General features: G+C 38.0%; 1 protein-coding gene across 2 annotated transcripts in view; it reads right to left on the bottom strand.

Moving 5' to 3' along the window:
- Positions 1–3112: 3112 nt before the first annotated feature.
- The window catches only part of LOC149238409 (protein EMSY-LIKE 3-like), a 225548-nt gene continuing 213699 nt past the window's right edge, over positions 3113–14961 (bottom strand). For both annotated transcript variants that reach the window (XM_089373027.1, XM_089373028.1), the window contains exons 6-8: positions 3913–3981; positions 3698–3755; positions 3113–3605 (exon numbers count right to left, since the gene is read on the bottom strand). In XM_089373027.1, the coding sequence (XP_089229153.1) occupies positions 3391–3605; positions 3698–3755; positions 3913–3981 (342 nt within the window). In that variant the 3' untranslated portion in view covers positions 3113–3390. The remainder of the gene's footprint in view (positions 3606–3697; positions 3756–3912; positions 3982–14961) is intronic.

A 14961-nucleotide genomic window follows, 5' to 3' on the forward strand; every position in this document is an offset into this window, starting at 1 on the left:
TATTCACAGAGATTATCTTGATTATACACTATTTGCGGAATGCATGCATAATACATGACCTCCTCTACCATTGATCATCAATTTGTGGAATTAAAAAACAATCGCATGCACACATTGAAACATCAATCACACATATCAACACAGTATGTAATGGGGAAAGCATACAGCGGAAAACCCCCAACTATCTGTATATTATAATGATAGAAAACATGTAACAATACATAGTACAATACTCCTCACAAGTACTCAGTACTATCTCCAGATGCTACACACAAACTAGCTCAGATCTGAACAAGTCACGGGTTCAAATCTCCTCCACTGTTTTCCTGCCTCTACTGCGCAATCCAAGTTCGAATTCCCTTGGCTTGTACTGCGCAATCCTCATTGGCAATCTCAATCAATGATTGTGCAAATCTCATGCACAACTATATACACAACTGATAGTAGTCTCACCCTTTCACCCACCTCTAACACTTGTCTCCACTGAACTGTCCATGCACTGAGTTAACTAATGTATTCTTTAGTTGATTTATGAGTTAATAATTAGTGAATTAATTAATAATTAATTCACATCACTCATCACTAGTGTATTTGGCAGTTAGACTAAATACAACTAGTTCAACTAAGTCAAACTAAACACAACTCCATCAACTCCTCAATCAACTCCACCAAACTCAATCACTTGAGTTCTAACTGAAGTCCATCATGCAATAGCTCAACTAACCCATAGGAAAAACGTATTTCTTTCTGACAGTTGCATGTGCCACATCCGTAGCTCGAACTGAAGTGCTGCAAGAGGATAAGATAATGTTTATAGTCCAAATATTATTAAGAGCTAATAATATTCGATTGTTCTATTTTTTTACTAGCAGTCTAAAAATAGACTCCGCCCATATGTCTAAAAATAGAGGTCCATCTATTTTTACCAACATGACCAATCATCCATAAATAGCATCCTGCAACTCATAGACCATGATCCATGTCTAAAAATAGACACAGTCTAAAAATAGACTTTGCGCCAAAAATAGCCTGTGGGCCCACTTAGTGAAGGCGACTTCTTTTCACTAAGCTCCACCATCTTGTTGCATTTTCAACAGTCTTCATTTGTAACCAACATATTTTCATTCATACATTTATGCAATATATTCTTTATTCCTAAAATGGACTCTTTTACTGTATTCCAAATATCTTGGACTATTTGACGTGCGTATACGAACTTTGTTCATTACAGAGTCAGTGTTTAGAGGGAGTCAACAGGGTTAGAGAGAGTCAGCAGCTCAAAGGGAGACAACCTTCAGGTTCAAGAAGTCATGGTATGAAATGGCCATGCAAATGGGAGAGAGTAGTCTTCCAAGATTGTTTCATGGTACAAGATGGCCATGTAGGATGCCCAGGAGCGAGAGATCCCTATCATACAATGGGAATTGTTTTTGTGTCATATGGAGCAATTGTGGTAGTGGATCAAGGGTGGAAATTTGTTCTAGGTTTCGAACACAAAGCCACTTCCAAGTGGTGTTGTGAGAATACATCCCTCGCTAAGAGAGAGTGTTGATGTTTTGGGTAGCATTGAGGGTATTCTCACGTGTGGGGTAACTGGGTAAAGTGATGGGACTTTGCACCCATAGACCCATGGTATTCTGATGACCCATGGTATTGCACCATTTGGAAAAGTATAAATACAAGGGTGAGTGATTCATTCTTGTCGTTAGCAAGAGAGGCATCTTGTGGAGCCAAAAGGGCATGTGGAGGGCCAAGAGGGATGAGGGGGCCTATTGTTGGCACAAAGGGCCGAGTGGGCATGTTGTTGTCAAGAGAGCACAAAAACGTGCAGCGGTACAAGACATTGAGAGGGAGATTCTCTCAAGTAAGCAAGAGATTTGCATGAGATATTGCAGGTTTGTTGTGAATGAGATACTCAATTGTGTTGCGGCCAAGAAAAAAGCACGAAGCAGCAAAGGAGATCCAGATCAGCGAGATTGAGGATCGATTGAGGGCTTGATCTGTTGGATCAGATCCACGGTAATGGTTGTATATGTAATATCCTCAAGGGACATTATCCCACTAAGGGAGCTCGAGTAGGTTAAGAGAAGCATTTAATAAAGATCTGTTGATTGGGCAAAACTTTTATGTAATATGTTACTGTGCATGATCTGATTGCTACTTTTATAAGTTCCGATGTGCTAAATTTGTTTCTGATTAGACACATCAGTTTGTTTTAGTTCATTAGCTATATAAAAAGTTAATAGGAAGCTATTACAAGATCCGGTGTGTGTGCGCACATTGAGTCTAGTGCCCAAAATCTAACAACCCAAGCAACCAATAATGGTATCGTTAGGACAAGATCAACCCAAAGATTCAACAACTGCATTAACTTAGCAGGTCACTTTTCACAACAGTCCACGGGAAATGCAGAGAGAAGTTTATTTAGCGTCTTGTTTAAATACTCATTGGTAAAACATGATTGATTCATAATAATAGATGTCTTCAAACATGGCAATTTAACTGAAATCGATGACATCTGAAATTACTTCTGCTACAATATGAGTAGTGTTTTTCAAACACATTAATAGTCAAAAGTCCACTATTTTTCTATAAATGTGCTTACGAATAGATTCCTAACAAAAGAATCAAATACCTAGCAACTTAGATGTAGCAATAGTAACTCTGGGTTGTTGCTTCTATTTCAACTAGATATAAAACATAGTAAAGTACTAACTAATGAGATGCGTGACAAAAGAAACCTAGTCCAGTTAGTGTAACACGCTGCATGACAAAAAGAAAAGAGAAAAAAAAATTACATGGAAAGATTGAGTGGAAAATGAACATTCATGGCACCTTCTAACAGGAAAATTTCAAAGAGCATGTCAGTTTTTAAAATAGAATTTTTCCAATATCAAATCCTTCTAACAGAACAAGCAGACTGATACTCTTTCTTTACCAAAGGCTACTCCCTTTATTTAAGGATGCTGTTTCTTATCCCATTTAAAAAAAAAAAATGTGGCAGAAGTTGCACTTCAGTACTCACTCTGTATTTCAAATTCTGGGGATTCAATGACAAAAAATTTAAGCAATTCCAACAATTTGCCAAAGGAGAGAAAAGTTTGAAACAAAGTGAGATACAAAAATTCAAGGTTGAGGAAACCATTGACATTATAATATACAAATTTGCAAAACCTGTACTTTTTGGGTGAGCAGGATAAACAAATACGTAGGAATGTTTGCACCAATCAGACGGTGAAGACAAAGCATAATCTATTGGCTGAAATCTTGAGGAATAGCTCAACAAAACCATCCCAGCCGATAGATTTGAACTTTCTTTGAATTGATCCAAAACTTAAATGAAATCTTGAATAACTAACCTCGCAAAACCAAATATCTTAAAGTTATATACTAACCATCATCATCATTATCTTGCTGATCATCAAAAGCAATAATGTCTGCCCCAAGCATAGGTTCCCTGACTGAACCTTCCCTTCTACTAACTTGAGCTATGCCTTCTTCACTATAACCCAGATTTTGACTTCCTTTTGCTTGCCTATTTCCCCACAATCTTTCTTGGCTGATGTATATATGAGAAGAATGAGGATGAAGCATCCGACCATCTTCTGCACAGGCCAACTTTAGTCATATTTTTTCTAAATATGAAACATGGCAACATCGAAGTATGACTTGCATGACCAAGAAAGCATTCTCTGACCTTCATCGGATGCATCACCAAGTCGTGCAATTGCCTCAAAAAGAGATTGCTCGTGATCCTTTAATGAAACAACAGATATAAATCATTAGGGAAAAACATCGTACAGTGAAGTATTCATCCATTCCAAATGATGAGACTGCAAAAGTAACAATTTGTTAAGCATTTGTTGTCAGAATTAAATACAACGTAACTGAATGAAAGTGCAAAATACTTACTTTTAGTGCCGCCTTAGCTTTCTCTACATTGGTAGGATCAAGATGATCACCTCTAAAGACCCTTTCCACCTAACAAACATAAGAAAGTGTAAATATTTACACACATTCAATGTTAATAGTGCATCATTAATGCATTCCGATTAGTTATTTAAAGCCTTCTAATATTTAGACTGCATGCTTTAACCTACCAATAAATCATGGCTGTTATGACCCTCCATAAAAATAAGTATAAAAACAGAGACAGCAAACTGCATCTTCAAAACATATTAGAGAACAGCTAAGTTACAGAAAGGCCAAATCTTTCATATAAAGATGGAACAACCTACTCATCTGTAGCATCCTCTACCACTTACTAAATGCAGCCATTCTAAAGGTAGCCACTCTACGATATGGCTGCTACCATTTAATAGGCCACATCTCCCCACAAAGGCTAATATAAATAGAAGATGCGTTGGCCATCTTTTCCCATCACCATATCAATTCTCTCTCCCAAGCTCCCTATTTAATGCACACTTCCCCCTCATAGCAATAGCGATTTTAAATTAAATCCCTACAGTGATTTACGTGTTTGGCCATATTACATGACAAACTTTTTCTCATACTTTCACTACACTCTGCAAGTGCTACAGCAACTTGGCTTTTGGTCTCAAATACTGAAATTCGAATGTGAAAGGAAGCTAAAGTACTGCTATGCTATAATAAATGCATGCTAGAATCAATTGTCGATAGCTATGTGCTGAACACATGCCCTTGCAATTGACAAATATAGAAAACATAGTTTTAAAACCTGGCCTGGTCCAAACCGAAACCGGTCAAACCAGCCAGTTGGACAGGACCAGGTATCAAACCAGCCAGCAACCTGGACCGATGGCCCAGTTTGACTGGTTTGGTACCAAACTGGTATAAAGTAGCCCAAACCAACCAGTCCCGCCTTGAACCAATCGAGCAGGTCAGGCCACATGGACCCACATTCGTGGACTTGAAATGGGTTTATAGGCTGGTTTTTTATTTAAAAATGGAAAATTTCCCCCTTAAACCCTCACAAGTTGCTATAAAGAGAACCATCCCCCTCCTATTAGCCTCACACCTCTCACTGTGAGCTTATGTGAGCATGAGTGAGCTTCCTGAGTTCTACAACAGCGCTGAGCTTTTCAGTAGTCTAGCAGCAGCAAGCTTACAATTGGTTTGGAGCTGTCCAATGTAGTTGGCAACTTTGGGAGGAGGCCACAGCCCATCTTTTCATTCCCAGGTATATTTTTCCTCTTCTGAACTTTCTCTTTCAAGTTAAAATCTGCCCCTGTTCCTAAATCTAACCCTCTTTGTTCTTAAATTTAAGATAGGGTTTGCATTGTAATTTGTTGCATGTTTTGTTTCTTCAATTTGTAGATTTCTTTCTGTTTAAATTCTATCATCCATGGCCCCAAGGGCCAAAGACGCTGCATGGACCCATTGTGATGTTATTGTGGGCCAAATAATGTGCAAATATCGCCAGCACCCAATCAGAGGGGTGGGGGTATATTCATAGGTTGAAAGTTGAAACAACACCTGGCTGGTGTAAGAGACTAAGTAAAACCCCATTTGGTGCACCAAACAAAAAATATGGCATATTAGAGCAAAAGTGCTTAGACAGTTGAAAAAATTTGAAGTGGATAAGGCTAGGGAAAAGGTAATAAAAGAAATTGCAAGGTAGAGGCAACTTTTAATTGAACATTCTTCCTCTACCCCTCCCACCAATATCAACCTAAAAAGAAGAAGAACATTAAGAGCTATTCCACACCTCAATCAATCTCAATCAAGTCTAACTCAACCCACCTCAGCTACCCATTGAAAGAAGCAATGCAAAGAAGCTTCTTTTGAATATATTACCAAATGATGATATGATGTAGATATCCCCTTCATTGCCACCCTTTCAATTTATTACCAAGCTATGTGAGAATCTTTTATTGCTGCAAGGAAGGGCTTCAAAGGTCCTAGTATGCATGAATTGAGGGGATCTCTTTTGCTCAAAGAGATTGTGTCCATAGATGAATATTTGAAGGAGTTTAGAGAGTCATGGGCCAAAACACATTGTTCCATCATGTCAAAAGCATGGACTGATGGAAAGAAGGGTCAAGGTGCTTGTTAGGCTTGCCATCAGAGATTTGCAACTAACTTCCTCAAGTTGCAATCCCTCATTGCCCAAGCACAGAACTTGCAAAAAATGTTTTCCAATGATGATTGGAATGTACTTCAGTGGGTTTGCAAACAAGATGGAGAAGACACCAAAAAGAAAGTTTTCAACAAAACAAACCTTTTAGAAAAAGGCATCAAGATTATGAAAATTGGAGATCCCCCATGTTTTTTTGCCATGGGCAAAATCTATGAGGCTATGGATCAAGCAAAGGAGCAGATACAGACAGCCTACAGGGATAGAGTAGGTAAGGATGGGCCTATTTGGGAGATCATTGATAAGAGAGGGAACAATCAACTCCATCTGTCTATACATGTAGTTGGGTATTTCTTGAACCCAAGGTATCATTACAAAGCTTGGTTAGGAGAAAATCAGAAGGGGGAGGTCAAATATGGGTTGTATGAGTGCTTGAAGCACATGGTCCCTAATGAGTCCGAGCAACTGGAAATACTTCAATAGATCAGTGCTTTCACTAGGGCCTTTGGCAAAAATCCAACAAAGAGCTACTGGAAATACTTCAATAGATTAGTGCTTTCACTAGGGCCTTTGGCAAAAATCCAACAAAGAGCTATTGGAAATACTTCAATAGATCAGTGCTTTCATTGGGGCCTTTGGCAAAAAGCCAACAAAGATTGCCAGAGATGTGGACTACCGAGCAAGCAATTCCAATTATTTTTAAAGTTCAGTTGTTTAAAATCCAAACAATAAATACATGATTTTTTAGCCAAACACACAATCTAAATTGTTGAACAATGAACTAACTTTAGTCCTTGCCTTTGCAACACATTGGTGGCAATCATTTGATAGCCAATGTTCTCAATTGCAAAAGTTTGAAGTTAGAGTCATCAGCCAAACTTGTAATGCTTCTGGGTTTGAGTGCAACTAGTCTGTTTTTTAATGGATTCACACAAAGAAGAGAAACCATTTGAAACAAAAAATGGCTAAATGATCTTATCTTCTTTCAATACAACCTATGACTAAGATATAGCTATATATAAAATAAATAAGTAGTGAAACTAATAGAATGAATATTAATTAATAGTCATGTATTACATGTCACGACTATTCATAAGGATAAATTAGGCTATATTTATGTCGAGCTCCATTCATTGTAACAACATTCATTAATATTATTCATACATGCATTTGTAAATTTATATATTTTATTAAGCATTTAAAGATAGCACGCAATAGATACTAGCAATTGCATAAAAAAAGACCTGGTAGATCACATTGTGTTGGATGATATTGATCGTGTTACCCACCATCTATGGGTAGTATCCAGGGGAGAAAAAATTGCCCCTAGATGGTCCTCATCCGATAGCCATCAGCGCCTTGCAGCCACTAGATAGCTAGATGTGCCACTATCTCCGCCACCTGAGCCAGCCATGTGATCCCTTGCCCATCCATTATGATCGTATGTTTGAAGGTGGGTATTCCACTCTTTCCGCCGAATCCCCCCACTAATCCATGCCCAAAGAGACATGGACTACCAAGCAAGAAATTCCAATTACTTTTAAAGTTCAATTGTTTAAAATCCAGACTATAAATACATGATTTTTTAGCCAAACACACAATCTAAATTATTGAACAATGAACTAACTTTAGTCCTTGCCTTTGCAACACATTGGTGGCAATCATTTGATAGCCAATGTTCTCAATTGCAAAAGTTTGAAGTTAGAGTCCTCAACCAAACTTGTAATGCTTCTAGGTTTGAGTGCAGCTAGTCTATTTTTGAGTGGATTCACACAAAGAAGAGAAACCATTTGAAACAAAAAAATGTCTAAATGATCTCACCTTCGTTCAATACAACCTATGACTAAGATATATCTATATATAAAAGAAATAAATAAATAGTGAAACTAATAAAATGAATATTAATTAAAAGTCGTGTATTACATGTCATGACTATTCATAAGGATACCTGAGGCTATATTTATGTCGGGCTCCATTCATTGTAACAACATTCAATACAATTATTCATTCATTCATTTGTAAATTTATATATTTTGTTAAGCATTTAAAGATAGCATGCAACAGATACTAGCAATTGCATAAAAAAAGACCTAATAGATCACATTGTCTTGAATGATATTGATCCTGTTACCCACCACCTGTGGGTAGTATCCAAGGGAGAAAATTTTTCCCCTAGATGGTCCTTAGTCGGCAGCCAATAACCCCTTGCAGCCACTAGATAGCTCGATGTGCCACTATCTCTGCCACCTGAGCTAACCATGTGGTCCCTCGCCCATCTGTTATGATCATATGTTTGAAGGTGGGCCTCCCAACCCTGAAGGTATGGCTTTTCATTGTGTAGTTGGGTACTTTTGTTTACTTATCATGGACACTTTTGGGCATGGATTAGTGGGGGGATTCGGCGGAAAGACTGGGATAGGTTTGTACTCTTGTCTTCTCAACCAGATTTGATGGTTAACCTTGTATCCTAATCCCGTGGGATCTCCTTTATTAGTTATTAGCTTTAGTGATGGCACTACATGGGAAACCCTGATTTTGGTTGCATGGTCCCGCTTCCCGACAGTACATACATTACCTCCCTCCACTCATTATAACCCCATTCACCATATCTCCCATCCGGGTCCACATTTGTCCATTGGGTCCATAAGGAGTTAGCCTTCCCCTCCCCTTGTCCACACCTTGGGTCGAGCCTAGAATGATGCCCCAGAGGTTGATGCAACTAAAAGAAAAGGAAAAACAATAATATGGCCACTCTCAACAGTAAATGTACAATAAAATGCAAAATATGGTTGGGACATACATATTTAGCACGTGGGCAAAAGGCAAACATGAGCTCTACCCCTATCATTATGGCCATCACCTTGGTTCCTACAGTCCCTCATATTGAACCCTTTCCTCATTAAGGAATCCATGACTATCCCAACCCCTGGTGGGCGATGAACTGCCCCACCTTAAGGTGGTAATCACTGCTATATCCTACACGTCATGCTCTCATACCTTACAACCCTACGCAGTTATGAAGAAAAATCAATCAAAGGAAAAAGGCATATGAAGAAGGGTGGAAAAACATGTTGGAAAATGTAACTAGATTCGATCTTCATTAAATGTATTTAATGGCAGAAGTGTCCTCAGACACGTAATTTTATTAATAAAAAATAATTACATAATTGATTTTGCAAGAGTTTACACCCGAACAACTCAAACACTCTTGCAATGAGCTATATATAAGCTCCATGTCCTAACTACCTCTAATTATGGATCACTTATTAAATAACAAGTGTCCATTTACAATAAATGCTATTCAAACCAACTAGCTAACTAATCTCCTAAAATAGAGCCTAAGATACGACACATTTGGAGAGTCATATCTAGTTACAACAATATGCTAATTCTAAAAGTCTCCATTAAATAATTAAACATTCTAGAATAATAATTATTAATTTAATATCTTAAATTAATAATTATTTTATTCTAATTTTATAACCTATGATAAAATTGTATTTTTGGATCATCTAACATTCCCCCCTATGATCCAAAGATACATTACAACAGATACCAAGTTCATCCCTGAACTTAGTAAATTTTATTCTGCCGAGCGATTTTGTGAAAATGTCGGAGATCTAATCTTCGGAAGGACAATAAACTGGTTTGAGGACATCTTTGGCAATGAGAGATCTGATATGATGATACTTGGTGTCCACATGCTTTGTCTTTGAATGAAAAACTGGGTTCTTGGCAAGTTTGATGGCTGACTGGCTGTCAATGAATAACGATGTAGCTTCTGCTTGAGAAATGCCCAAGTCCCGCAAAATTCGGTGCAACCAAACAATTTCACATGCTGCTTCCCATGCTGAAATGTACTCTGCGTCTGCTGAAGAAGTGGCCACTGTAGCTTGTTTCTTACAACTCCAAGATACTGCTGCTGATCCCATGTTCATTAAATAACCTGATGTTGATGCTCGATCATCAATACTCCCAGCAAAGTCGGCATCAGAATATCCACCAAGTACAAAATTTTTAGTCTTTGTGTAAAGAAGACCAAAATCTTTTGTTCCTTGGATATATCGAAGAACTCTTTTGGCTGCATTCCAGTGGCTGTCTCGTGGTTCCTGCATAAACCGTGAAAGAATACTGACTGCATAAGATAGATCAGGACGAGTATTTGTCAAATAAATCAAGCTGCCAATCAATTGTCTGTAAGTTGTACTGTCCACCTTTTCCCCCCCTTCAAATTTTGAAAGTTTCAAGTTTTGCTCCATGGGGGTGAGAACGGGCTTGCAATCTTGCAATTTTGAGAAATGAAAATATGATGTGGACGTTGGAAGAATTCAAGATAGTAGTGAAGTAATCCCAAATCTGTCATCTTAAAACCTGCATGTAATTCCTTTTTCACCTGGGCAATATGATCATCATGGTTGCCAGTAATGATCAAATCATCTACATACATAACAAGAATTACCAGATATTTTCCCTGTTGTCGCACATACAAAGTATCATCAGATTCACTTCGTTGAAAACCAACTTTCTTAAGGTATTCATCCATCTTGGCATACCAAGCTCGGGGAGCTTGTTTTAATCCATATAAAGCCTTGATCAATTTGCAGACTTTATGTTCTTGTTCTTCAACTTCAAAACCTGGTGGTTGGGTCATATACACTTCCTCCTGTAAATCCCCGTTGAGAAAAGCACTTTTCACATCCATTTGATGAACTTTCCATCCTTTTTGAGCGGCCAATGCAAGTGTTAATCGGATGGTGTTCCATTTAGCTGTTGGAGCTAAAGTTTCTTCATAATCAATGCCTTCCTGTTGCGCAAAACCCTTTGCGACAAGTCGTGCTTTATACTTTTCAAGTTCACCCTTCTGATTATACTTAATTTTGTAAACCCATTTACATCCTATGGGTTTAACATTTGTTGGACAATCAACAAGTTTCCAAGTGTTGTTATCAATTACTGCTTGATATTCTTCAACCATAGCCTGTTGCCATTCTTTATGTTTTACTGCTTCTTTGTATGTGGAAGGTTCAGTAAAATCATTTGCTATCAAGGCAAAATTGCCTTCACTTCTATGTGCCCTTCTGGTGCCAGTTTTATTCTGTTCATCAGGCTTTACATCTTTCAAAAGTTGAACTGCCCATTTCGGAAGTTGGTGCTCACTTGTTTGTTCTTCTGTAAAGTTCCCATCATTGTAAAGAGGATTAATATAAACTGATGTTCGTCGTTCAGGTGAAGAATGTGGAGAATCATTGTCAGAAGAACTGCTGCTGCTTGGAGATGCGGGTGAACTGCTAGAAGACCCAGATGATGTTGTTGATGTAGATGGACTGGATGACTCATCTTCAGAGGAAGGAAAATCAAGTTCATATCAATTTGGTGAAGTTGGTTGACTTTGCATTTTTCCATTTCTTTTACTTCCCTTAGTTTCTAACTTGTGAAGAAGATTTTCAATTTCTTCAGCACTCTTACTCTCTGTTTCATCAAAAATGACATCCCTGCTCACAATGAATTTTCCATTGGTCAAAAGACGATACCCTTTCTTCTCATCAGAATAGCCAATCATTGTGCATTTTAAACTTCTTGAGTCAAGCTTAGTTCGTTTTTCTTTCGGAACTAAGGCATAACACACTGACCCAAAATCTCTAAGATGTTTAACTCGAGGTTTGAAACCAAACCAAGATTCATAAGGTGTGATTCCGTCTAAAGAAGCAGTTGGAGATCTGTTTCTTAAGTAGACAGCTGTATGGATTGCTTCTGCCCAATATGTTGGACTTAACCTTTTGAAAGTTAACATGGATCTCGCCATGCCTAACAAAGTGCGATTCATTCTTTCGACTACTCCATTTTGCTGTGGAGTGTAAACATTAGTAAGATGTCGTCTGATGCCATTTTCACTGCAATAAGTTTTGAATTCATTTGAAGTGAATTCTCCCCCATTATCTGTCCTGCGAGTACCTATCTTTTCTTTGACTTCATTTTGAACAAGTTGGCGAAAAATTTTAAACTTATCAAATGCTTCTGACTTGTTCTTCAAGAAGTAAACCCAAGTCATTCTGCTGAAATCATCAATGAAAAGTAAGAAATATTTGCAACCACCAAATGAAGTTTGTAGTGCACCACAAACATCACTGTGAACTAGTTGTAGCCACCTGTTTGCACGCCATGAACTTGTTGGAAAACTTTCTCGATTTTGTTTGCCATAAATGCAAGCTTCACATTTTGCATTTTCCCTTTTGAATGTGGGAAGTCCTTTAACCATTCCTTGTTTCTGCAATTGAGAAAGACTCTCAAAATTCAAATGTCCATATCTTACATGCCATAGTCTTATAGGTGAAATACCTGTAGTCACTGCCCCTGCAAAATCAGAATGTCTTGGAATAACTGTCCCTTTCATCCGTAACAGTTTTCCATCTTCATAACCTGTCATGACTGTTTTCAACTTCTGTTTCACTGAATTAATCTTCACTAAACCATCTTCCATAATCACCTGATGTCCTGCTTGTCGAATCGTGACTAAAGAGAGCAAATTTTTCTTGAAACTGGGTACATACCATACATTGGAAATCATTTTTTCTCCAATACCAGGGAGAAAAACATTTACTACTCCTTTTCCATGAGTATGTTTTGTATCATCAGCAAGAAAAATGGAATTAAGTTGGCAATCTTGAAAATTCCAGAAAAAATCACGTCGACAAGTCATGTGCTGAGTTGCCCCAGAATCCAAGATCCAGGCATCTTCATAGTCACTTCTAAGATGGGATGAAATTTGTGATGCTGGTGAGGAAGTAAAAACATATTCTGAGTTATCTTCATCTTGATCATTTGCAAATTGTGCTGAATGCTGCTGAAACTTGGGAATTTTATTAAGTGATGTTCGACAATCTTCGGCATAATGGCCAACTTTGTTACATCTTCGACACACAATTTGACTAAGTCTCTTCCTCTTCCTGAAGATTGTCCTCTGCCTCTACTTTGACCTCTATTTTGAGATTGTCCTCTACCTTGATTATTATATCCTTGTCCTTGAAAATTGCCTCTTCCTTGGTTGTTTCCTCTACCTTGAAAATTATTTCTTCCTCCTCTGTTAAAATTGTTGCCTCTGCTTTGGCTTCGACCTCGATTATGTGCTGCTTGATTCTGATTCCATCTGCCTCTGCCTCGAGAACTATCGGCTGATGACTTACTAGTGCTGCCCTCTGTGAGAAAAACATCTTCACCAACTTTCTTCTTCTTCCCAAAAGTTTTATCATGTTGAGTTAACATTTCACAGAGTTCATCAAACTTTAATTTCTCTAATTTCCCAGTTACTTGTCGAGTCTCCAAAAAATGCGTATAGGAAGAAGGAAGCCCAGCAATTACAATTGTGACCATAAAGCTATCATCAATTGCGGGAAAACCAGCATTAATAATTTCTTGCCTGATATTCTTAAGTCTTGAGATATATTCAAGAACATCACCGCCTTCAATTAATTTTTGTTGCAACAATTTTAATTGTAGATCGACTTTCTTTGATTCAGGCTGAGTATCAAAGAGGTCTTTAAAAGTTTTCAAAGCAGTCCATGCATCTAAAGCATTTTCTATATGGACATACATTTCATCATTCACAGACGATTTAATAAGAGCTAAGGCTTTAGCATTCTTGATTTCCCATTTTGCTAGTCCAGCTGCATCTATGGGTTTATTGGGCTTAACATCTCCATCACATATTCCCTGCCATAATTCATTGTAAATGAGTGTGATTTCGATGAGACGATGCCATGTTTTATAAGATTTGGTGCCTTCTAGTTTGTCGGAATCAAAAAACAAATTAATCAACTTAGACATTTTAGCGTTGAAGCGTCGCACCAAGAATCAGAACAGAAATGACAAGATAGTCAACACAACACACCACGCAAAAACAACACAATCTATCGGGGCTTGGCCTTGACCCTCAAATAGTCGTCAAAACAGGAGCAAATTGACTGAGCTTTGCACTTGGCTCTAGTCAATTTCTCAAATTTTTACAAGGCAACTTTCAAAATTTGACTTTTTACAATGGTGCTTTTGCACAATATGGTAAAAAAAATTACCCCCCCTCAAAGTAAAATTACTTTGAGCTACAATATCATACTTATCTCTCCAAAGAAAAATTAAAGATAATATCCCCTTATTACTCCAAAAATAATTTTTACAAACAATAAATTCCCAAAATACAAAAACTCACCATATCTCTCCAAAATAAAATATGCCTTATCTCTCCAAAAATTTACAAAATATTCCTTATCTCTCCAACAAAAACTTTTCACTTTTCGGATTCACCTTTAAAATTACTTAAAAACAAACACTGTCAAACGCTGGATTTTTTTTTTTACTTGTCCTTCAGGGTAATTCTTGACTCGCTGATGCTGGCTTTGCTTGCTGGCGGGCAACGCTGACTTCGCTGGCTGGCTTCGGTAAGTCTTTAGCACAAGAATCCTCCGTGGCATAAAAACCCGTAACACTCTAGCTGCTGCTGTTGAGTATGATATAGCTGCTCATGCAAACTTCAATGCACAACTTGCATCTCGATTCCGCTGCCTGCTAATCCACCACAGGATCAATCCAGGATAAGCAGTTTATTCCCATGGCGCGAAATTTATCGATCGCTGCCATTCTAATTAGCATATTCGAATTGTCTCTATGGAGTATTGAGGCGGCGCAACCATATAACTACACTTAGGACTCCCAAAAAGCGCAACAATACTACAATCAGGACTCTCGGGCAACGGAACCAAACCAGTTTAAGGGTACGCAGGAAGCGCAACCATACCACTTTACGACTCGCAGCTGGTTTGAGCAGACCTTCGCTGGTACAAGCTGCTGCTATTCCGTCTATTCTATCAGGAAAAGATGTTATAGTGGCGGCAGAAACTGGAAGTGGTAAAACA

Source organism: Pinus tabuliformis, chromosome 8 (genome assembly GCF_031772625.1).
Source record: "Pinus tabuliformis cultivar Carrire ecotype Pingquan chromosome 8, CPIR1, whole genome shotgun sequence".
Taxonomy (NCBI): domain Eukaryota; kingdom Viridiplantae; phylum Streptophyta; class Pinopsida; order Pinales; family Pinaceae; genus Pinus; species Pinus tabuliformis.